The sequence below is a fragment of the Dromiciops gliroides genome, chromosome X (assembly GCF_019393635.1).
Source record: "Dromiciops gliroides isolate mDroGli1 chromosome X, mDroGli1.pri, whole genome shotgun sequence".
NCBI classification, from domain to species: Eukaryota; Metazoa; Chordata; class Mammalia; order Microbiotheria; family Microbiotheriidae; genus Dromiciops; species Dromiciops gliroides.
In genome coordinates, this window is record NC_057867.1 from 71115977 (window position 1) to 71140902 (window position 24926).

The window sequence follows — 24926 nt, forward strand, 5'->3', positions numbered from 1 at the left end:
CCTGGGCAAGTCACTTAATCCTCATTGTCCTGCAAAAAAAATAAAAATAAAAAATAAATTATCTCAAGTTGGAGGATTGTGTCTCCCTGTCTTTTTGTAGGTTCTGTAGCTCCAGAATCCATTTAGAGGTTTTAGTTAATGTTGTTTCTGAGGGAAACTTGGGAGAGCTCAGGCAACTTCCTGGCCTCTCTCCTCCATCTTGGCTCCACCTCTCTTAAAGACATCTTAATAATTGGAGAAACAGTAATTGCTCATGGGTAGATTGAGCCAGTATGATAAAAATGACAATACTACCTAATTTACTTATTCAGTGGCATACCAATCAAACTACCAAAGAGATCAAAGAAAGAGAAAAATTATCCATATGTACAAAAATATTTAGAACAGAACTTTTTGAGGTGGCAAAGAGAGGGTTCCCATTGAGTGAAAGAATGGGTGAACAAGTTATGGTATATGAAAATCATGGAATACTATCGTGTTTTAAGAAATGATGAAGGGGAAAGTTTCAGATAACCCTGGGGAGACTCATAAGAATAATGCAAAGTGAAATCAACAGAACCAAGATAATAATTTATACAGTAATAATGATAGCATAAAGAAAATATCTGTTAAAGAGTTAGAAACTCTGATTAACACAATGACCAACAGAATTCCAAAAGACTAGTGATGAAACATACTATCCATCTCTAGATAGAAAGATGATAAGACTCACATTTTATTTTCTTTCTTTTGTTTTTGTAGATAGCTAATATTATAATTTGTTTTGTTTGACTTTACATATTTTAATAGGTTTTATGTTCCTTACCTTCTCAATGTATGAGGAAAGTGAAACTGGAAGAAAATTCAGAACTAAAAATAAAATTTAATTTAAAAAATTTTAAAAGAAGAAAAAGGGAAATAATTTAGTGTCTTATAATCTGACCCTCTCATTTTATAGATGAGGAAACTGAGGTTCACAGAGGTTAAGTAATTTGACTAAAGATCCAGCATACTGGGATTTGAACCCGGGTCCACTTACCCTAAACCTAGCCTCTTGAAGTCTGAGCAATGGAGCAGATTTATATTCTGGGTTCTGAAGGTACTTCTTCTGAAAGGGTCCCTCTATTAATTCTTTGTGAGTCATTTTCCATCTCTGGACTTAAATTTATTTTTCTGGAAAATAAGTTTGGACTAGATGAATCTCTAAATTTCCTTCTTATTTAGGTAACGATTCTACTTAGAATTTGTAGTTTCCTTCTAGATAGTTTGGAATATTTAAAGTATTCTTCCTGTGGTTTTCTTCCATTGATTTTCTGAGAACTTGGCAAGGGTATTTAGTTCCAAATTTCACTGGAGGTATATTTTTTCTAGTTTCATTATGTAAGGGGCTAAAATTCTAGCTAGTCTGTCTAAAATATCTAATGAGTGGTTGCCAATAAATTATAAGCCTTAGCAAGAGTTAGACTTTTAAGCATTTATTAAGGAGAATAAGAATTTGGTGGAGAGAAAAAGGCCTAGATTCATCCATCAAAGGGAGAGCACATTTTAGCCCCACTCTCCACGAGAGTCCTCACGAAAGAGCGTGAACCACACCTTCCTCAATCCCACAAGCCTCCTGTGAAAACTGGAAATGTCCTGTCCCCACACACACAGCTCCAAGCTAATTGACTGATAGCTTTGATCAACAGTACCCACGAGCAAATGTCACTTCCTGACGCCAAGGACCTGACCGCATGGCTTGCCCTCAGACACCTTCTCCTCATGGTGGAGCTTTCCTACAGTAGCTCTCCAGCATGTGGTGTCATTCCAATCGTTACAATTAATAGATGACAAAAAGTCTTCCTATGCTTTAATTTCCCTTTCTTTTTCTATAGGGCTTTTTTCTCAGTTTTTTTATTTGAATGGTTAGTTTATGAAATTTTGTCCATATTTCTCTCAAGGCTGTCTTGTAAAGAGTATGAAACAAATTTCATGTCACTTGGTTTCTGATGAACATCACACAATTCAAATGCCTTGCCAAACCATCTCATTTTTAGCAAAACAATTTTGGTAGATAAATTGACTTTATATTTTCTTAAAGATTCAGAAACTAACCTTATAATGAGCTATGGAAATATAAATTGTATTGTATTTTAATACTAAATCCTCATGAATGTTTTGCTACAAGAGAAATATTATATTAATAGCAAAGGGAAAACAGCTCTACTTTAAAAAGTACATAAATTTTTTAATAAGAGGATTTGTCAGTCGACCAAATGAAAACCATAAATCTTTCACAGGCTAATCTCCTCCAATCTTCAAACTGTGCAGCTAATATAAGGAAACGGAAAACCACATAAGAATTCTTTCCCTGGTAAAAGTGTGGAATGAAATAAAAAAGCTTCAAAGTAGTGTGTGTGTGTGTGTGTGTGTGTGTGTGTGTGTGTGTGTGTTCTAGCATGCCTACAAATTGATTCCTTTTCCCCTCTCAAGGAGAATTGACCTCATAGCTAGATTTTAATTTAAAGTGATGATAAATAATTTAGTGTGAGACAAGTCAAAGAAAGGGACTCATTGTTTACGGTTTAGGTTAGGTAAAATGTGAACCTTCTGGAATTGAAAGTAGTCAGTTCCTTCTTGACTACACCTGTATCTAACTATCACTTCTATTCTTAATGAAGTATGTAGTGAAAAGACAACATCAAAGAGGTAGGATGGAGTAATGGTAGGAGCACTTAATTTGGAGTTAGAGATAGACTGTAATCCTAGTTCCTTCAGTGCATAGCTATTCATTTCAGAGCAGTTTGCTAAAATGGCGCAAGAGTTAGAAGGGGGATCAGCTAGGTGGCACAGTGAATAAAGCACCAGTCCTGGATTCAGAAGGACCTGAGTTCAAATCCAGCCTCAGACACTTGACACTTACTAGCTGTGTGACCCTAGGCAAGTCACTTAACCCTCATTGCTCTGCAAGATAGATAAATGAATTAATAAACAGAAAGAGAGAGAAATAAAGAGTTGGAAGGGGGCCATGGAGATCACCTGGTTTGACTCCCCACTCCCATCTTTTAAATGAAGAAACAAGCTTTGAAGAAAAGTAACTTGTTCAGAGTCACAGTAAGCAATAAAACCAGGATTCGAATCTAGGCCTCATTTATAGAAGGTCTCGAATGCCAGAATATACTCGGATGAGGAGTTTATGTGTTAATTAATTATATAGAAGATTTGTGAGTAGAGGAATGAGATGATTGGAGTAACAGGTTATAAAGGTTATTAGAAGGAATAGGATGCGTTGGGGTGGGGATAGATTCCTAAGATCCCTCATCTGTCAGATGGCAGTAATATCTTTCCCATCCACCTCACAGTGATACTGTCAACAATGTTATTTGTAAATTGTGAGGTACTCTATAAAGATGGCCTATTAATAGTACCCATTATTAGAGAGTTCTCTGCCAGCACCTAAGGTGTTATGCTGCCAACTCATGCCCAATAGAAAAGGCTGAAGAGAACATGAAAAGCAATTAGAGAACCCCCTGGAAAACCCTCTGTAGTTTTTAGTCTGGAAAAAACCACCTAGGTTTTAAAAAGGTATTGTTGTGGTTTTTTTCTTTGAATAAAATTATATGGTTAGAATTTGTACTAAGCACCCCAGCAGCAGTTCTTTGTCTCAAAAGCATTGGGTGGAGCCGACCTCCCATGCCCCAACACCATCTGAGTGACCATTTAGCTTAGGACTGAAGGAAGGCACCCATCTCATGAGCCAAAGCAGGGAATGTGCTGTAAGAATCACTGAGCTAAACTGTTCCCCTCCAGCAGTTGCAAAATAAACTCATATTTGATTTTGCTTCTCTAGTTGCTGTTTTGGTTTCTTTCTCTGTTTGTAGTTAAGTAATTAGTTGTTAACCATGACCTTTTAACATCCTTGGAAGGAAAGTTAACATTATCATTTTCAAATTAGAGAGTCTATTCTCAACAGCAAAAACCTGTCTCTTTACATTTCAAAGGATATATTTTCAGTGTCATCAAAAAAACAATCAGTAGTAATTTGGGCTTCCTCTGGAGAAACTAGAAAATGTAATAGAAGATGTCTATAAGTTCAAAGCTCATGTATAACTGAGTTTGTTTTTTATTACACTAATGGATTATGAATTCCTTAACTAGATTGTCAATTCCTTGAAGTGAGAGCTTTTCTTTTTTATCTTTGCATTTCTCTCATTCTGTTAGAGTGGCTTGTATGTAATTGGTGCATACCAAATACTTACTGACTTGGGCAAAGCAGGGCTATGTTTTCTAGGCAGACCTGAAGACAGAATAGCACTGCTAATTGTCCACAGTAGGGAAAAAATGGCAAATCCATGTATTCGGGTCCTTTTACGTTTCTCTTGAGGCTTTATTGTTGTTGTTGTTGTTGTCATTGTTGTTCTTTTTGCTTTAGTCGGGTCTGCTTAGATTAAAGCCATTGGAAAATAGTTTTGAATTAACAAAGACATGTTTTAATTTCAAACATGTTGTGCTGTACATCAGAACCCAGAATAAATCTTTTCATGTCCTAGAATTGGTCATCAAGGCCATAAGGCCTTCCCTCAACTAAATACTGTCCTTCACGATAAAAGTTGCCAGAGAATCTTGATGGAGGAATTTGTGACCATAGACATCAAAGTCCTACTCCCATTGTGGGGATGACTCTGGGTTCTAGAAGACCATGCTGGTAAGGCAAAAGCTTTGGTAGATCACTTCAAGCTGGAAAGACTGTGTACATACAGTCTCTATGGCAGATACTTTGTCTAAGGACTGAGCCTAGCAAATTGATCCTAAAGTAATGAACTTTTTACTCATAGCAACTCTTTAAGAGCTTCTTAAATCATGGGAATGTAGTTTGTATCAGTGAAGGAATTAACCTCATCTATGAAATCATAGAGCCATGAATTATTGAAGTACTATAAATAGCTGATTTTATTACATAACGTGTGTCATAATGACACCATTACCTCTAACAGACTTCCACCCTTCATCTCCTTGTGTACATTTAAGAAGAAGTTGCTTATTGGTCACTCTTTTGTCTCTCTGTTGCTGTCCTTGCCTATTCGTTTATTTTACTCCTCCTGCATGTCTATTTTGGGAGGAATTTGAAAAGCAAATAATATCTTCAGCTCTGATTTTCTTTCTAAAAATGTTTCAAACTCTTTATTGTTAGAAGTTCATCTTTTTTTTCATCTGTGGTTAAGATCTGTTTTGCAGGGTAGGCCACCCTGGGCTGTGTCCTGCTCTTCAAAGCCCATAATTCCATTCCCTCCTACATTTTCTAGTGGGTATAAGATAGTCTTGTATTCTCTGAATGTCCTTTCCTTTGTATTTACAAGTCTTTTCCCTGATTGTGGAACTTTTTGTTTCCAAATTGAATTGTTAAATTTAACCACTATTGGGGCAACTAGGTGGCGCAGTGGACAAAGCACTGGCCCTGGATTCAGGAGGACCTGAGTTCATATCCAACATTAGACACTTGACACTTACTAGCTGTGTGACCCTGGACAAGTCACTTAACCCTTATTGCCCAGCCAAAAAAAAAAATAACCACTATCTATCTTGGAGTTTGTAGCTTCAGGTTTTATTTTGTTTTGGGTTTTTTATTTGTTTTTTTGGGGAAATCTGTGAATTCTTTCCATTGGAATTTCATTTTTTATGTTCAGAAGTTCTGGGTAATTCTCATTTATTATTTTCTTCATTATGTTGTTAAGGGTTTTTCCCTGTCATATTCTTCTAGGAGTCGTGTGATCCTTAGGATGTCTCCATGAAGCCTTTCTTTGAGATCAGTATGTTTTATTTGCATATTGGGCAGAATTTGTTTTTTGCTTTTCTTCTTCTAGATTGTCCTTCATTTCTTTATATTTGCATTCCCAATCTATTGTTTTCTCTTTTGTTTCTTTGGCAAAGCTAGCCATTACAGATTGCAGTTTTTCTACTTGGTTCATTATTTTTGCAGTTCAAGCCAAAATTTCTCCTCTCATTATTCTCATTTCTCCTTTGAACCACTCAGGAAGTGGTTCCATGTTCTCCTCAAATTCCATAGAATCCTCTGTCTTATCACATATTGGATTATTTTCTTTCATTTTGCAGTATTTATTCATAGATTCCTGAACTCATTTATTAACTCTGAAGGCAATGTTTCCTTCTTTTGTTCCTGTTTTTCCTGTTGATTTGTCAGTTTATGTTCAAGGTCTTTTAGTTTTCTTCTTCCTGAAATCTTTGGTAATTTCATTATTTTTCTCCCTGTATTTTCTCACTTTCAGACTCTGTCCCCTCTGATTGTAGTTTCTTTGGATATTAAAGCATCTCAGTCTCCTTCCACACTGGGTAATTCACAGTTCATTAGCCTGGGTCTCTGACCTAAGTAACTTTAGAGTGGTCAAAAATGGACCAGCTGGGTACTGTTATTTTTCTCAAGTTTGCTGCATAATTCATCCTCCCATACCCCACACACATACTGTATCTTGTCCTAGTATCCTGCCCCACTCCTTTTGTTGCTTAGTTCTTTGACTCAGCACCAGCTGTTTAGAGCTTTGTAGTACTGCTGCTAGAGGATTGTCTGCCTTGGTATCTGCTCAGCTGGTGTTATGGGGTTGTTGCCTCACCTCTGGCTCTGCTAGTGCTACAGAGTTGTCTGTCCCACATTGGCAGTTCAGAATTTTGTAGCACCAGTGCTGCAGGGTTGTAGACCCTGGCAAACTGTGGTCCTAAAGGATTGTAGACTCCTAGCTGGCTGTCATAAGGCAAATTTCTGCAACCTGGAGTTGGAATTTATACAGCACTAGAAAGAGGGAGGGGAAATCAAAGTTTGGGGGTGGCTTTTGTTATAATCCTGTGTCATAGCCTTGGGTCTGCCAGTACAGCCTTATTGCTGGTAGCCTGGGAAGTAGAGAGGTGAGGAGTGACATGACACAGGAAAATCAGAAGCCAGGAAAAGAACAGAAAAGGAGGAGGCAGAGGATACCTAATATGAATTTAAAATAGTATGCTAGTAGGAAGCCATGACCTAGAAGTCCAAAGTCCTGGATTCTAATCCCTGAGCATGATTTCTTCCCTTTTTTAAGGTACTTTCTACACCTATAAAATAAGGGTTTTCTAGACTAAGAGATCCCCTTTGGATTTTCTAACTCTTTCAATATTCTATAATTCTAAATCCCAATATTTCTGTAGATAGACCCTCATACTAAAGGCTTTCTGTCCCTGCGTTGAGACCAGTGCCATCTGTAGTAGATTTGACACCTACACACACACCCCAAGTACCTGTCTTTTGGTATATCATATATTTAAAGAAGATCTACTTCAAATACATTCCTCTTTAAATTTCTTTCCTCTCACCATCATTCCCACCCAAAACAAAGCAAGAAAATTAGGGTAGTCTAATTGATGATGGAATCAGATGTGTAGAGCTGAGAACAACCTCATAGCCCACCCTGCTCATTTTACCCTTTTATGAACTAAATACATTATTTTAGTGTAGAAACTCTGTGACATTTATTTTAGATGCTCATTAATATGGGTTTTTTTACTTCTTAATTCTCAGCTATGTTCTCATTAGGCAAACTTGCCAGGCAGGTGAGTTCTATATTTATTTTCAAGTCAGTCTGTGGGAAAAATGAATGTAATGACTGAAAATCACTAAGTTTCTAAAGTACTTATATTCTAGTTCAGTGCTTCCCAATCTAAATTGTGCAGTAGACCAGTACAATATTTAAATTCTTTACCATGAACCGCTGTGCTCTCTACAGCCTCAGCATGGTGGCTTTCCTAGTTCAATGGGAATAGCTTTTTATATATCATGTTCCTTCCAATTTCCATAGAAGACTGTGTTCATCTCTTTAGCACACATAGTTTCTAATGCATTAAATTTGGGCACCTTCAGTCTTGAGGCTGGGAAACCTAGTCCTCAGTTCCTGTGGTTGGTTGTTTTTCAGTCATTTTAGTCCTCCATTTGGGGTTTTCTTGGCAAAGATACTGGAGTGGTTTGGCACTTCCTTCTACAGCTCTTTTACAGATGAGGAAAATGAGGCAAATAGGGTTAAGTGACTTGCCCAGGGACACACAGCTAGTAAGTTTTTGAGTCTGGATTTGAACTCATGAAAATGAGTCTTCTTGATTCCAGGTACAGTACTCTAGCCACTAAGCCACCTACCTGTCCTAGTCCCTCTGATACATTTGTGTGAGTTTGAGTCTCAACTTTTAATTTGACTTTTATTTTGAACGTATGCTGTATAAGGTATGATATGTCAGCATCAGTACAATCTGGATACATGTGCTTTTTTTCTTTTTTAAATTATTTGTATTAATGCCATCTCTTTTTATAACAGACATTTTCCTTATAGTTTCCCTTACCTCAGTAGAACTCTCATTGGAAAAAGTAAAAAAAAGAGTAAGCAAAACTTACTTCAGTAGTGAGTGCACCTGACCAAATAGGTGACATTTGGCAACCATGTTCTCCTACAATATTTTCCTTATCGATGTTGACATCGTTCAATGTTTGCAATCATGCCAGGATTCTTTTGGATGGCTCTACAACATCCTTACTTAACATGTTTCCTCTTCTCTTTTGTTTTTTAGTCTAATATTGACCAGTGCAAGCAAATTGATCCTGGAGATGAAGTGATCCAAGTTAATGACCAGACTGTGGTGAGTAGATTGAGTTTTGTACACTGTCCATTGTGGAATAAATTGTTTGTATATAGGACAAGGGAAATCTAGACTCTAGAGCCAGAAATTCACTCATTTTACACACAGGTAGACTGGGACCAAAAGTGACTTGCCTAAGGTCATTAAGGTAGCAAGGAGAAGAGTAAGGCTTTGAATCTGTTTCTTTGAATGTCCAAATTCCCAGCTTGTTCCAGAATACTAGAAAATAGGAGGAAACCCATTGAATTGGTTCACGTGCTTACCATACTGTACAGTATTCATGAGTGCTGAGTCTCTTCTGGTTTGGAGAAGCTTGTTCCCACCCTCCTGCTACATCCCACCCCTGGCATACTGCTAAATGACAAAACTGCTCCAAGTACTCTGGGTAGAAGGCAAGAGGGAACCCTCAGGTCCTCTCTGTTCCCCTGATATTTGGGGAAATGCTCTTGATCTTCACAAGAGCATAGCGGGGGCAATTACAATGATCATTCTGCCTTGTGCTGCATCAGTGAACTCAATTCAAATTATTTCTACATCTAATACTTACTATCTTTTCAATCTGGAATTGCACCTCACAGTTAGGATAGGATAGTGAGTTACTCCATAAGGATTGTTCAGAACTCATAAGGACAACATAAAACAAAATAAATTGACAGCTCCCAGGAAAATCCAAAGTTTTAGGGACATGAGCTATATATTTTCACAATGTCCCATTTTGCCTTTACTATTTTTGTTTCTTTAAAAACTGTTTAGCCAAGTCAACAAAATAGCCTGGTTCACTAAAGTTCAGAAGCTCATTAATTCCACTTTAAAATAGGATGCCGTAAGTGGGAAATTAACATTTTATTATTTTTAAATAAAAGTATTTTATTATTTTCCAGTTACATGTAGAAATAGTTTTCAACATTTGTTTATATAAAATTTCCAATTTCAAATTTTTCTCCCTCCCTCCCCCCTCCCCTAGACAGCAGGCAATCTGATATAGGTTATATATACATAATAACATTAAACATATTTCTTGATTAGTCATGTTATACAAGAAGGATCAGAGCACAAAGGAAAAACCTCAAATGAGAAAACCAATAGCATCAAAAACAAAAGAAATAGTATGGTCCAATCAGCATGCATATTCCACATTTCCTTTTTTTCCTGGAGCCTTTTCCATCATGAGTCCTTTGAAACATTCTTGTTCCATTGGATTGGTGAGAAGAATCTAGTCTATCACAGTTGATCAACACATAATGTTGATGATACTCTTTTTCCCCCCTTCTTTCCCCCTATTCCACTTGACCAGTGTTTTGCTTCTGACCACTGCCTCCCTCAATCTGACCCCACTTTGATCAGCTTCCCTTCTTTTTCTTGCCCCTTTTTCCCCCACTGTGTCCTCCCTTCTATCAATACCACCCTTTTCCCCCTTCCCCTTTTGTTTCCTTAAAGAGTAAGCTAAGTTTCTTTATACAAATGGGAGTGTATTTTATTCCCTACCTGAACCAAGTCTGATGAGAGTAAAGTTGCAACAATGCCCACCCCTCCCTTCTTTCCCTCTGTTGTATTGGGGTTTTTTTGTGCCTCTGCCTTTGATATAATTAACCCCATTCCACCTCTCTCTTCCTCTCCTCCCCCTAGTCTTCTTTTATTCTGTCCCTTAAGTTTATTTATATCATCACATCAAAGTTGATTTAATAACAATATCTTTACAGAGATACAGATCTCAAGAGTTAAAAGTATTATCCTCACTCATATGGACTCAAGCAGTTTAACATCAATGAATAACCCTTTTCTCCCCCTTGTTTACCTCTTTATATTTCTCTAGAGCCTTGTATTTGGAGATCAAATTTTCTGTTCATTTCTGGTCTTTTTCTCAGGAAGCCTTGGAAGTCCCCTAGTTCATTGAATGTCCATCTTTTCCTCTGAAAGAGAATGATCAGTTTTGCTGGATAGTTGATCCTGGCTTGTAATCCATGCTCCTTTGCCTTCCTGTATATCATATTCCAAGCCCTGCGATCCTTTAACGTTGAAACTGCCATGTCCTGTGCAATCCTGACTGTGGATCCATGGTATTTAAATGCTTTCTTTCTGGCTGCTTGGAGTATTTTCTCCTTCACCTGATAATTCTGGAGTTTGGCTACTATATTCCTTGAAGTGTTCTTTTTGGGGTCTCTTTCAGGAGGTGTTCAGTGGATTCTTTCAATGATGATTTTATCCTCTGCTTCTACAATTTCAGGGCAGTTCTCCATAATAATTTCCTGGAATGTGGTGTCTAGACTCTTTTCTTGGTCATGGCTTTCAGGTAGTCCAATAATTCTCAGATTATCTCTCCTGGACCTATTTTCCAGGTCAGTTGTTTTTCCAATGAGGTATTTCACATTTTCTTCTATTTTTTCAGTCTTTTGATTCTGCTCATCAGATTCTTGTTGTCTCATGGAGTTATCCACTTCCATCTGCTCAATTTTAATTTTTAAGGCCTTATTTTCTACAGCAAGCTTTTGCACTTCTTTTTCTGTTTGGCTAATTTTTTCTCTCTTTTGGCCGATTGTATTTTTTAAGGAATTGTTTTCCTCAGTCATTTTTTGTGCTTCTTTTTGCAGTGTAACTCTCATTTCTCTTATTTCTTTTTCCATTTTTTTCCTACCTCTCTTATTTGATGTTTTTTTTTTTTTTTTTTAGTGAGGCAATTGTGGTTAAGTGACTTGCCCAGGGTCACACAGCTAGTAAGTGTTAAGTGTCTGAGGACGGATTTGAATTCAGGTACTCCTGACTCCAGGGCTGGTGCTCTATCCACTGCGCCATCTAGCTGCCCCCCTCTTATTTGATTTTTAAAAGCCTTTTTGAGCTCTTCAAAGATGGCTTTTTGGTCTTGAGACAAGATCATCTTCCCTCTTGAGTCTTCACTTGTTGGCGTTTTGACTAACTCATCTGCATTTGAGTTTTGGTCTTCCCTTTCACCATAGAAGTTGTCAGTGGTAAGGGTCCTTTTTTGTTTCTTGCTCATGTTGTAGGCTATTTTTAAACTTATCCAGTTCAAGTCTGCTCCTGGGGCACAGGGTTCAGGGTTGCAAGCTTCTTACTACTCTCACCTGCCCCACTCTCAGCTGTGTTGAGTTGCCACTGAGCCAATCTTTGCTAAGGTCATCAGCCAGCTGAGACAAGTGGTGCTAAGTCACACTGAGCCAAGCTTTACTGAGGTGAGCTGCCCTCCCCTTTTATCCCAGGTGAGACAGACCTTTTCGGAAGTCTTCTAAATGATCTCACGTAGCAGGATTTTGTCTCTCTTTTTGTAGGTTCTTTAGTTCCAGAATCTATTTAGAGGCTTGATTTAATGTTGTTTTTGAGGGAAATACGGGAAAGCTCAGGAACTTCCTAGCTTCTCTCTGCCATCTTGGCTCCGCCAAAATGAACATTTTAAGGACAAACTCTCTAAGGAGTTCATTTGTGGATCCATCATTCCATCAGGTCAGGCTTAATCTAAGACTAACATTAAAAATACCAATAAGTTCATTGTTGTAGCACTGATAAAAGCTGATATAAAGTACAGTTTTCAGATTATTTATATATGTATGGTATATCATAGGTTATCAAGATTAAATAAATTATTTAAGAAATAGACCAAACCTCTGTGTTCCTTTTACTGAAAATGTGGATACCTCACATGAAACAGCTAGCTTTAAAGGGAAAAAAAACCTAAGTGTATCTCTCTAGCCATGAACAGTCTGAAAAGCCCAATCATTTTTCCAAACATGCATAAAGGTGCACAGCTAGGGAGCATTCCCTGGGAAGGAAACTATGCGAATGTGTGTGGAGGTTAAGTTGCCATGCTATATGATCTTGTAACTCAGTACTGCTCTCTACCATGGAATAATGCATGCTGAGAAATCAAGTCTTAGTGCCTTGGTTCTTTGGCTTAGCAGGACTTATGTGCTGAGGAACGACAGGGTGAGTAGTCAAGTGACAGGTTGTTTTTCCCTTGCCCTAAACCAAAGCTTCTTACATTGTGGTTCACGACCCCATATGGGGTCACATAACTAAATGGGAGGGTTGCAAAAAGTTTGGCAACAGTAAAAGGTTATGGATACCTATTTTATATACCTACACACCTGGGATTATGTAAGAATTTCTCAGGCAAAAAGGGGTCATGGGTGGAAAAGGTTTAAGAAGCCCTGCCCTAGAGAAAGAACTCAGAGCAGTTTAAATGATAAGAGATGCCAATGTGTACAGTTATTTTTCCAGAGCCTGGTTGAGGGACAGTAGAACAATAGTGATTTCTGCTGCTTTTTTCTCCTCCCTCACCATCAAAAGTATGTTTACCCCAAAAAGTATCCTGGAAAACAACCCCCTTTTATCCCATAGGCCTCTACTTCACAATATTTCTTCTTATTGTTTGATTGAATTGTCTGGTTACTAGTCCTTATGTCTCTGAAAGTGTTGTGGTTGTTGGTGACTTTTTTTTGGTGGGCAATGAGGGTTAAGTGACTTGCCCAGGGTCACACAGCTAGTAACTGTCAAGTGTCTGAGGTCAGATTTGAACTCGGGTCCTCCTAAATCCAGGGCCAGTGCTTTATCCACTGTGCCACCTCGCTGCCCCATGTTGGTGACTTTTAATACACAGATTTTTCACTTCAGTAGAGGAGAAAGCAAGCCTCTGCATTGCCAGTGGTGGGAAAGAGCTTGCAGTCATATGACAATGTTGCCACCAATTTCAGTTGTTGCATTCTCAAGTATGTTTGGATTTGGCACAAGCTACACTTTTAGAGACCACTCCTGAACATATTTTGGGACACCTGCATATAGTCTTGCCATAATTTGTTGGTTTCCCCTCTAAGCAGGGATGTGTGATTGATAAGTGGGCCTTCCTTTCTCACTGTAAATTTGCCTTTGTAACTTCACTAAGTTTAACTTTTTGTTCTACACTTGAAAGGAAGAAAACAAGAATTTACTATGCACTTAGTATGTTCTAGAAACCGTGTTAAGTGCCTTACAAATGTTATCTCATTTTGATCCTCACAACAATCTTGGAGTATATATACTATTATTCCCAGATAAGGAAACTGAGGCAGGTAGAGGTTAAGTGACTTGGCCCAAGTTACACAACTGTAAGGTTCTGAGGCTAGATTTGAACTCAGGTCTTTCTGACTCCAGTCCCAGTGCTTTGTCCACTATGCCCTAGCTGCCTTGAAACTATTTCGTCAAATATGGAACTACATTTTGCATGACTGCATATGTATAACCTATGTCAAATTGCTTGCTTTCTCAATGAGGAAGGAGGCTACAGAGGGGGGAAGAGAATTTGGAACTCAATTTTAAAAACCAAATGTTAAAAATTTTTTACATGTGATTAAAAAAAATTTAAGTATTTGAAAACAGGAAAAAGGAAAAATCCTGAAAAAAAAACCTATCTAGTCAGTAAGTCAGTAAACCTTTATTAAGTATTTACTATGTGCCAGTCACTATACTAAGTACTCAGGATACAAATGAAGTAAAAAAAAATCACTGCTCTCAAGGACAACAAAGAGACTGATCCCCTGGGCTGGAATTGTGCCGATTTTATTCTATAATGGCCATACTAGAGCCATTTGCTTCAGATCTGTGATACTTTGCCTTCTTCTTAAATAGCACTAAATTTATGGTTTTCAAGACATACTTCTTCATGAACAAAAATTAATAGATTCACCTACTAATTGGTCCCATATACCATGGCAAGATTAATTTCCCTAAAATACTATGTTAGAAAAAAATGTCCTCACACTAAAAAATCATTATATCTCTGTTGCTTATGGAATAAAATCCACTTTCTTTAGCCTGGAATTCAAGGCCTATTACAATCTGGCTTCACCTGTATGTTTTCAACATTTCACCATTAGAAGCCTCTGCTATTGCTAGGTTGTATTTGCTGGCCCTGGAGCATGTTGGGAGCATTCAAAGTTCCTTTGTTCATGCAGGTTCTCTTGCCCTGGGATGCCATTTCATTTCCTTTCTGCTCATAGAAATCCTCCTCTGCTTTCATCATCATCATCATCATCCACGAGGCAGCAGGGTGCAATTGAAAGAGACTTTGGTTTCAAATCCTAGCTCTGCCATGTTTTACCTGTGTGCCCTGGGGCAAATTATTTCCTTTTTAGTCTGAAAGGGGAAGGGATTGCACTAGATAAGCTCCAGTTCTAGATCTCTGATTCTTCCTAGCATCCATTTTGGGCCCTGCCACCCCTGTGTCTAGAACATGGCAACTTTTGGATCACTTGAGTACACTGTAAGTTCCTATAGAGATGCTTAGAAAATATCTGTCACTTGATTTGTTAGTTTCAGGTTTTTATAAAGAACTTAAGTAGTATAAAGCAAAGGGTAAAAGGAGTTAGAAGATCCTAGGATCACAGATCTTTTTCTTTCAATTACTGACCACATGACTTTAGACAAGTCAAGTAACCATTATCTTCTCCCCTATTACCTCATTCGACAATGGAGGAAATGTGTGTGTGTATATCTCCATCACCATCTCCATCTCCATCTATCTGTCTATCTATCTATCTATACACAGACATATATCTTTTAGCATTGTTGTAAGGATCAAATAAGAAACATAATGGATGTGAAAGTGCTCTGAGAAAAAATGGAAAGGCCTTTATGCTTCATATGTAAAGTATTATTGTTGAAAATAGAAAATTTCTTTGGTTGAAATGATCTTTGCTATTCAAAACATTTGATCCATGGGGGTGGAGGGGTGGGGGAGGAATTGTAGCTGTGAGTCCATGGTGCCATGAAATTGTAGTCATTCTTTTCTATCCTCTTAACTCACCCAACTTTTCACAAAATAGCTGTATTGTCATAGAATTACATGGGACTGAAATACAAAGCCTCAATTCTAGATATTGCCTTACCTGTTGTGGAGAACAACTACATGAATATTCTAAAGCTTCCATATTGAATTCTATTTGAAGATTTTTTTTTCCATTAAAATCTAACTAGTGGTTACCTTTACTGAAAGCTAAGAAACAAAAACTCTAGGGGAGGGGGAAATTGTTTCTCTGTCAAGGCAAGTAATATTGTAAAGACAGAATTTGTAGTCTGGTAATTTCCCTACTGTGTAGATAGCATATCAGATTCTGTTTTCTATTCCTTTCATTTGAATGAGTGCAAATGTTAATCTGTGCACCTTCCTAGCAGACAATAATAAATAAAAGGACCAATTCAAATGAAAGGGATTGAAATGTTTCAGTGAAATCATATATAGAAGTACCCTGGGTATCGAATATTAAATAGATAAATATTTGAAGACCATCTGTAATACCATGCTTGCTACAGACAACTATGGTTCTCTCTGGGCATGCCATTTTATAACATCCCCAAATTAGCTGTATTGTGGGATTAAAGTGCTTTGTGAAATCTCCATATTGCTTTGGAAACCAAACTGCTCCCGAATTAGCTGATTATTAATGTCCTACCCACCAAAATTAGAAAGGAGAACATGATTGGTTCCTACCTAAGGTGCTTCTCCAGGAAGTAGAGAAAAAAAAGATAAAATGTTTAGGATTGGGAGTGAAGGCTAAGCTTTAGATTCGAAAAGTAAGGCCTTAATGGAACACATTCTAATGCAGGTTTGAGAAATTCAATTTAATCTATTTTGTATGGTCAGTTATAATTTTCTTCAAACAGCTTAGAACAGCTTGCTAAACCCTAATGCATAGCTAGTCGTCATCTCTAGTCCAGCCTGAATAGTCCACTTCCTCTGAGTGAACATCCTTCCTATTATTTGCCAACAATTTAGTCATCTTCATGGATGTCCTTTCACTCCTATATAATCATCCAATTTAAGCCTTTTTATCCCTGGATCATGTTCACTCTGACGGGGGGGGGGCGTGGGAAGTGTAGGGAGTAGTAGTAGTAATAATATTAGTAATGATAATAATAATAATAATAATAGCATTTATATTGTGTCTACTATGTGGCAGACACTGCAGTAAGTGCTTTTTACAAATATTATCTCATTTCAAAACTAAGCTGGGTTGAGTCAGAAGGCTTGGCTTCTAGCCCTGGCTCTGCTACCAACATATTGTGGAATAGAAAACAAAAGGAACTTTTTTTTTTCTGGATCTCCATCACCATATCTGTACAAGGAAAAGTTTGAATTTCCAAGGCCACTTCTAGCTCTCACAGTCTCCAATAGCAATAATATTCATTAATAATAGAAGGCTTTAAGGTTTGCAATATCATATCATTTTATTCTCACAATAAGCCAGGGAGGTAGATGTGATTTTTATCTCCATTTTACAGAAGGGAAATCATAAGCAGACAGAGGTTAAGTGACTCACTCAGAGTCACACAGCCAGGAAGTGCTTAAGGCTAGTTTTGAACTGAAGTCTTGCTGACTCCAGGCCCAGCACTCTGTCTACTATGGTACCATCTAGCTGCCTCTCTGATTGCATAACCCCTAGATTTTATTACCTAGGCATAATTAATTTTTTCATCTTGAGCTTATAAAGTAATATTTTCCCCCTCTCCTTCCCTTTAGTACCCTGTGCTGAAGTTCATTCTATTTGTTTCAGATTACATTTCTCAATTATCAGCCTACTTGGATTAGTATCCTGTCTTTCAAGGCACTATCCACTCCTCTTGAGTCATTTGCATATTTAATGAGCTTATTATTCTATCATGTAGGTCATTGATGAAAATGTTAATAACCTAAAGTTCAGAAGAAAGGACATCTTTTATGATACTAAGGAATTGATAACTTTCTTAGTAGATTCTCTAACCCAGGGATTGTTAACCTAGGTTACAATGAACTTTTTTTTAACATTTTGATAACCGTATTTCAATATACCTGGTTTTCTTTGCAATCCTATATATTTTATGCATATAAAACCATTCTGAGAAAGGATCTATAGGTTTCTCCAGGCTGTACAAGGGGCCTGTGATATACAAAAAGATTAAGAACTGCTCATCTAGTGGTATACCTCTCTTAAATTGTGTTATCCATGCAATATTTTCTGAATTTGTTGATGGAGATGTCATAAAGAACAGAATAAAACTATAAACAAATCAAGATATAAAACATCTGTCACTTCAATCTTCTAAACAGTAGTTTTGTATGAAGTCGAGTAAACGGGCCCTAAAATGCTTATTAAATACCTAGTCTGCTCTTTGCTAGGTACTGTAGCTTTTGCAGAGAAATTCAAGACTTGGGTTTTGTTCTCAAGCAGATAACATTGTTTGGTATATAAAACAACAACATATGAATAAGTGTAAATTTTTGCCTTGCCTTGTTATGTACCAAAGGAAGGGTATAGGCAATAAACACTCTAGAAGATTCAGAAGGCAGTGATCACTCTAGACTTGGAGTGTTCAGGACATAGACTTCATGGAGGAGGTGGGATTTTAACTGGGCCTGAATTCAGATGGATAGATATGATAAGGTAGTGCATTCCAGGCAGGGGAAATGGAATGAGCCGATGTATCTAGGTGAGAATTTACAAAGTACAAGTTAGAGGCATCCAGTTAGAAGGATTTGAATGAGGTAAGGAGTGTATGGGCTAAAGCATAGGAACACCTAGTAAGCAAATTCCAACAGTTCCAAGCAAATTGAACAATGTAGCAACATTTTCTTTTATTCTCTTATAGCCAATGTCTCTGATTTTTAAAAGTTGCTTCATTTACTTCTTCTTTATACTTCTACAGATTCTCTACTTCTTTATACTACTCCTTGCTACCTCCCATACAAATGCAATACCCATTTTTGCTTCAGGTCATTATTTAGTTAATATGGTTTCTTTCATATTTCTCCCATGCTTTTTCAAACATGTGGATAGTTTGGGGTTTTATGCCCTTAATATTGTTCCCTTAGCACCATCTTGTTCTCGACCAGTTTTCCCATATACCTAATTCTCATGGAATGTTTTGAGTTAGTTATAGTTTGTCAAAATGTGCTTTCTCAAGACTTTTTCTTACATGACATTTTTCTTGGAGTTTAATTTAAATCTTTGTTGCTACAATTTAAGCTCATTTCCCCATAATTTCTTCTCAGTAAAAGTGAAGAACTGCTAGTTGCAACCATTCTTTGACATGACTTTATATACTGACAGAATCTTGAGCCTTAACCTTCTCTTCAGCTAAAAACTACCTGACTCTTCTAAACTTTGCTTTAAGGATTTAACTTCCAACACAATTTTGTTTCTATGAATCTCAGGTTGTCCAAAGTCTCCTCTACCTTTGTTTCTTCCTCTTCTTCCTTTTCCTCCTCTTCCTCACTTATAACACAAATGTTGGTTGCACAAACACTGTACATGTAGTATTGTGGTTGATTGCCCATTACATTTGCTTCTTAAATACTTTACATATTACAAAAGTGGGTAGGTATCATGGTATACTGGATATATGGTTGGCTTTCCTCTCAGCAAGTCCCAAGTTCAAACTTACCTCTGATATATCCTAGTTGTATGTAGGGAAATCACTTTAATCCCTCAGTGCTTCAGGTAAAGTTTTTGTTTTATTTTTTTTGTTGTTGTTTTTTTAGTGAGGCAATTGGGGTTAAGTGACTTTCCCAGGGTCACACAGCTAGTAAGTGTTAAGTGTCTGAGACTGGATTTGAACTCGGGTCCTCCTGAACCCAAGGCCAGTGCTCTATCCACTGCGCCACCTAGCTGCCCCTTCAGGTAAAGTTTTAATATAATTTATGGAGGAATTGCCAGTCTGCATCAATGAAGGGAGCTTCCATAACTAGATCTCTCCTCACTGTTAAAATCAGAGGCCCAGTGGATAAAACACCAGCCCTGGATTCAGGAGTACCTGAGTTCAAATCTGGCCTCAGACACTTGACACTTACTAGCTGTGTGACCCTGGGCAAGTCACTTAACCCCCATTGCCCCACAAAAAAAAAAGAGAGAGAGAATCTGGAAAATCAGAGGTCCAGACCAAAAAAAAAAAAAGAAAGAAAAATAAGGCAATATTTTTACCTATTCAGAATTCTGATGAAATACTGTGGAATGTTTTAGACCAAACTCGCCCTTATCTAACTAAATTAGATACTGTCTAAGTTATACGAAAGTATAAATTCTATAACTCTCATTCAAAGGTTAGCTCTTACCAAATGCTTTTTAACTTTTTAATGGTGCAATACTTGCTTGAAATTACTTTGGCTCACAGTGTTGGGTTTTCATTTTTGCTGTATTCTTTACTGAGGTCAATTACCAGCTCATCAACTTTTTTGTCTGGGAATCTGGCCACAATAATTGTGGTAGTTGCCTAGGGTTTTGGAAAGTTAACCAAGAAGACACCTTTGGTTTAGGACCTTAATTTCTATTGTTTTGCCAGGAGTCTGGATTCTGGAAAAAAAACTTTAAGAATTGTATTTGATGACAATCACAAACATAATGGAGCATGAAAAAATTCTTGCCCTTCACCGCTATTCTGAAACCTTGAAACCCAAAGAGATTTGGTTGTTGCTTAAAGGTTGTTTTCTTACATTCTGAGCAGCCACTCCAGGGCTAACATCATTCACTGAAACCAAAACCACCGTTTGTGAAATGACTGACTAAAGGAGAAACCTAATGAAGGGGGGAGAAAGAAAAGACTTTCTCACATAATATCTCTCAAGAAAAAGAAAACTTTGTTTAGTGGCTCTCTAATTATTGGTATAAAATAAAGCACAAAATAGAGACACATGCACACCAAAGATGTTGCCACTGGCTTGGAGGGCATCCACAGAAGAGTTCTAATTGAAGGGAAATTCCTTCTATTTGCTAAGGTCCTCCAGGTGCTCTTTTTGCACATAAAATTATGCTTATTACATCAAGTCTAGCAACACTGAAGAGCCTCCTAAATGCGACCCATAACCACTCAAGAATTTGGTCTAGTTAACCCATAAAAGAAAAAGCAGGCTGATAAAAACTTTCCTGTTGTCAAATTGGATTATAATATGCAGTTAGGTAGACAACCCATAGAGCCCCTCTTTATGGACATATATGTCATTCCTTGTTTTTAATGAAACCAAACATCATCCTGAAACACAGGCCTATTTTAAGAGTATTCTAGCAGATAGAATTCTTTCCTGAAGACTCAAATAAAGCTGTTCTCAGAGTTGGTTTTATTGTGCACCTAAAGGCAACAATAAAGATCATTTCATGGAACACTTGGTTATTTTGTGCCCATGTTAAGTAATAGCAAAAAATGCCACTATGAAAATAATTGTGAGTTATGTAACAAAATCTGATACAGAGAATGAAATAAATTCTATAAGGAATCTGATATTACCCTCCAAATTAACTTAACATATATGTTGATACTTAATAACTTCAAAGAAAAAGTTGGAGTAGGTAAGAATAAGAGAAATAGAGTGATAAATATATTAGGAATAGGGAACGATAGAGGCAAAATGGTCATAGTGAGCATTGACTAACATAAAAAATTGACTCTAGGTTATTTGATGGCCAGAAAATTACCTGTGACTGATATGGGAGCCATTATGGAATCAAGTCTGTTAACAGTCTGACCACTGACTTGTTAACAATGAAAAAAAGGAAACCAAAAGAGCATTAGCAACTACCAAACTATACATGCCCACATTTCAAATTATATAAAAATCATCTCCCCATGTATTTAGTATATCCTTTATGATGGTCTTATTAGGGAACAAGCAAGCTTTCCTAAGCAGTATTCCACAGACAGCTACATCTTTAACCATCTCATAATTGATTGAAAAATGAAAAGAGTATAATATTCTGCAGTGATTATTTGTTGATTTTTTTTTAGTGAGGCAATTGGGGTTAAGTGACTTGCCCAGGGTCACACAGCTAGTAAGTGTTAAGTGTCTGAGGCCGGATTTGAACTCAGGTACTCCTGACTTCAGGGCTGGTGCTCTATCCACTGTGCCACCTAGCTGCCCCTGTTGATTTTTTTAAAAAGAATTTAACTTGGTAGAGCAAAATGTCATCTTAAAGGCCCTTTTCCAACAAGGTGTCTACTATCCATGCATCAAAGTTATTCAGTATTTCTTGAATTATATGATAACAGGGATTGCTTTGTTCAATGATCCTCTCATCCTAAGTATCAGGCAAGGAATAAAACATGAAGATTTTGCTCACTAAAGGTGTTCACCAATGTGATAGAAGAGATCCTGTGAAGAGTCCAAGTTAACGTCCATTTCCTTTTGGATGGTGAAAGTCCTCTAGATATTCTTGTTTATAGATTACATAGTGCTGGTTGTATCAAGTCTCAGAACATTGTGAAGCTTCCTGGAAGAGACCTGTAACCACTCAAAAGAGTTTGGTCTAAACATTTGTATTGGATAGACCAAAGGGACGAAGTATGTTTATTGCCTAGATTATTACCTGCACTTAAATTCACACACTATAGAATTTTTCCGTGTATGTGTGTTTGTGTATGGGTATGTATATCTGGGAAAGACAATAGTAGTGGACAGTAAGTTGGGGTCTTAAAATAAACAGCAGGAGGAGGGAGACCAAGTTGTGTTGCCTTCAAAAAGCTGCAATACAATTTTAATGATCCTAAACTTATTTCAGAAACAAAGGCTCATCTTTTCAATAACAATATTTTATCAGGGCTGATGTATGAGTCATAGAACCATACCATTACTTAATAATTAAAAATAAGTGCCACATAAAAGGTAATACACATATAAATAGGGCCCTTCAAGAAGAGCTGGAGTAAAGATTGTCATCAAGGAAATAGATTCATAAACAAGAAGATGGGCTGGTTCATAGTATGAATGAGAGATAATGGGTGGAAGTTCAAATACTCTGCTAGCATCTTTATGATGTCAGTAGTATGTGGTCAGTGTAAGCAACATGTTACTAAGGAAGACTTGCTTAAGAGAAGAGATAAAAAGTATATTATCAGATTGTAGAATAGAAGCTCCTTGAAGTTACCCTCTGTTTTAAAAGCCTTTGAATAACTAGCACCCAGTACAATGCCTAATTAGATTAAATTGAACCAGAAAAAAATGTGGTCTGGTCATAGGGAAAAGGTGAGGGATTATCAACAGATAACCAAGTCCATTAATATCCATGCAATATCAAGAAATCTAGGTGAAGGCCCCTAGAATCTTGGTTGTAGCTCTTCTGAAGGATTTATGGGAGACCGTGAATCAGAGTGACAAGGATGAATTGTAAGGCATGGCTTGTGGTCCACCTCACTGAAATGCATGCTGCTATTGAAAAGACCACAGGTCCTTTGAAGTAGCCAGAAAATCATAAAAAGTATTTACATGGTAGTTACTAGGAAACTTGAAAGAATCTAACTAGTTCTCTAGTGATCATAGGTTACTAAATTTGGGGAAGTCATTTCTAGGAAAAAAGGAAATAAAATTCCTTGCATCATCAGCTGTCTTTGTATTCATGTGTTTCTGTGTGTGTGTGTGTGTGTGTGTGTGTGTGTTAATAACATAAGCATATCTCAGTTTCAATTATTTTTAATCATACTGCAGAATCTGCTGGTAAATGTACCATAATACATTTTTCAAAAATAACGAAGCCTCAATGATTGTGATCACCTTGCTATTAAATTTTAATGGAAGAATCAGGTAAAGGCAGCAGATTGGAGAAGGACGTGAGGTATTATCTGGGCCTGCAGATTTGTTAAATAAGAGTTAACTTTCTTCTCTAGAAGTGATTTAATGTATTAGGCCTAATGAAGGATTCCATTAAGTATGTTGCCAAAACATAATGTAGATTATATTTTAATGTAACTATATAGGTCACAGCTCACTACTGTACAATACAAATTCCAAAGAGTTCTCTAAATTGTTCCATTATACTAGACTTTTTGTTTTGAATAGTGCTTGAAATAAGGCAGACATGTGTTTGGACTTGGGGAATTGTTTTTTGTTACAAAGGGATTTACATCATAATTATATTTGTTGTAATAGGATTTGTCCTCTTCTGTTACCATAATGTTCAAATTAGAAGTTCAGAAATTGTTGACAAGTGACTGTCCCCAAGAAGATTACAAGTTCATTTCTGGGAATCTTCCCAGACTCTGTGGGTCTCACAACTTGTACATCTTACTTGGTTCAAAGCTGTCTCACTAGGTTTTGCCTTTTGCCATTTTGATCAGTCTTAGAAGATGTAAAAAAAAATCCAAGGCCCCAAACGAGATTACTGGTAAATGCTGGGCTCATACAGGCTTTTAATATCAAGGACAGCTAGGCAATATTTCAGTAGAGAAACTTCCCCAGCCAAGACTGCAGGGCAGCAGGGGAACTGGAACCTTTATTCTTTTATTTACTGTAGACCAATACTCTTTTTTTTCTGCTTTAAGAATCCATTTGGCTAGGAACTTGAATTTTAAATCTCTTGAAGGCTAGATACCATTTCCATCCTTTTCCTGTGTCTCTCTCTGGAATGCCTCCCTTAGTGCTTTCTACACAGTGACACTCAAACATTGGGCTGACTTGCTTTAAACATGACAGTTGCCCTACTCGATAATGTCAAACTCTCAATAAATCCCAAGTTAAGACTAAGCACGGTTAACATATTTAAAAGATAGGTATGGCAAGTATCCTAAACCTGTACTTTCTGAAATTCTCCATTGCTTTCTCATTTGTACTTTGTGTGTATTTTATCCAAACAGAATGGTTTTCTCCAAGTTAGATTGTCTAGAAGAAACATGCAGATTTCTCCTGTGACTATCTTGAATTTGGTTACAGTGTTGCATTAATTATGCTATAATCAAAGAAAAATAGTTATCTATTAAGGGGAATTATGTTGCTCACTCTGTGAGGAAACCAGATTTCAAGTTCTCTTGAATTTGCTCTAAATGTTCCACTTTACCTAGGAATATCAGTGATGTTTTGGTTCATTGATTTTAAATTAGATAGCATAAATGAGTAAAGCATATTTATTTTCATAATTGCCTAAAATGTATTCATAGCTAGCATTCCATTTGCTGTTTGTTATTTATGGGAAACTAGCCATCCTGGAATTGCTAATTAGACAATTGTGGATGATCTACCTTCTCTAGGGATTGCCTCCTGACCCAATGCCCAGCTGGGCCTGTGCCTGCCTTCCTCTACCCATACTATCTTGACAAGGCTTTCTCTGTATTCATACAACTTCCTTTCCTCAGTTCCACCAAGATGCTTTGGTTTATCTTGTCTGCCTCTGACCTTTGATTTCCATAATCTTTTCATAACAGCCTGGGCTAAGCAGAGGTAGATGGTATGGTTATCATTCCTCCAACCAACCTGTAATCATGTCCTCTCCTATACAAAAAAATTAACCAGCAAGTATGTGCCGAGCATCTCAGATGGAAATCAGCATTTGGGACTAGAAGGTCTTCTTTAGCCCCCTTCTCACAGTCCAGTT

At 37.2% G+C, this 24926-nt stretch overlaps 1 protein-coding gene across 1 annotated transcript in view; it reads left to right on the forward strand.

Moving 5' to 3' along the window:
- LOC122733284 (connector enhancer of kinase suppressor of ras 2-like) overlaps nt 1-24926 on the forward strand; it is a 565211-nt gene that overhangs the window by 312049 nt on the left and 228236 nt on the right. Inside the window, exon 8 of the mRNA XM_043973567.1 lies at nt 8554-8622. Within this exon, the coding sequence (XP_043829502.1) occupies nt 8554-8622 (69 nt within the window). The remainder of the gene's footprint in view (nt 1-8553; nt 8623-24926) is intronic.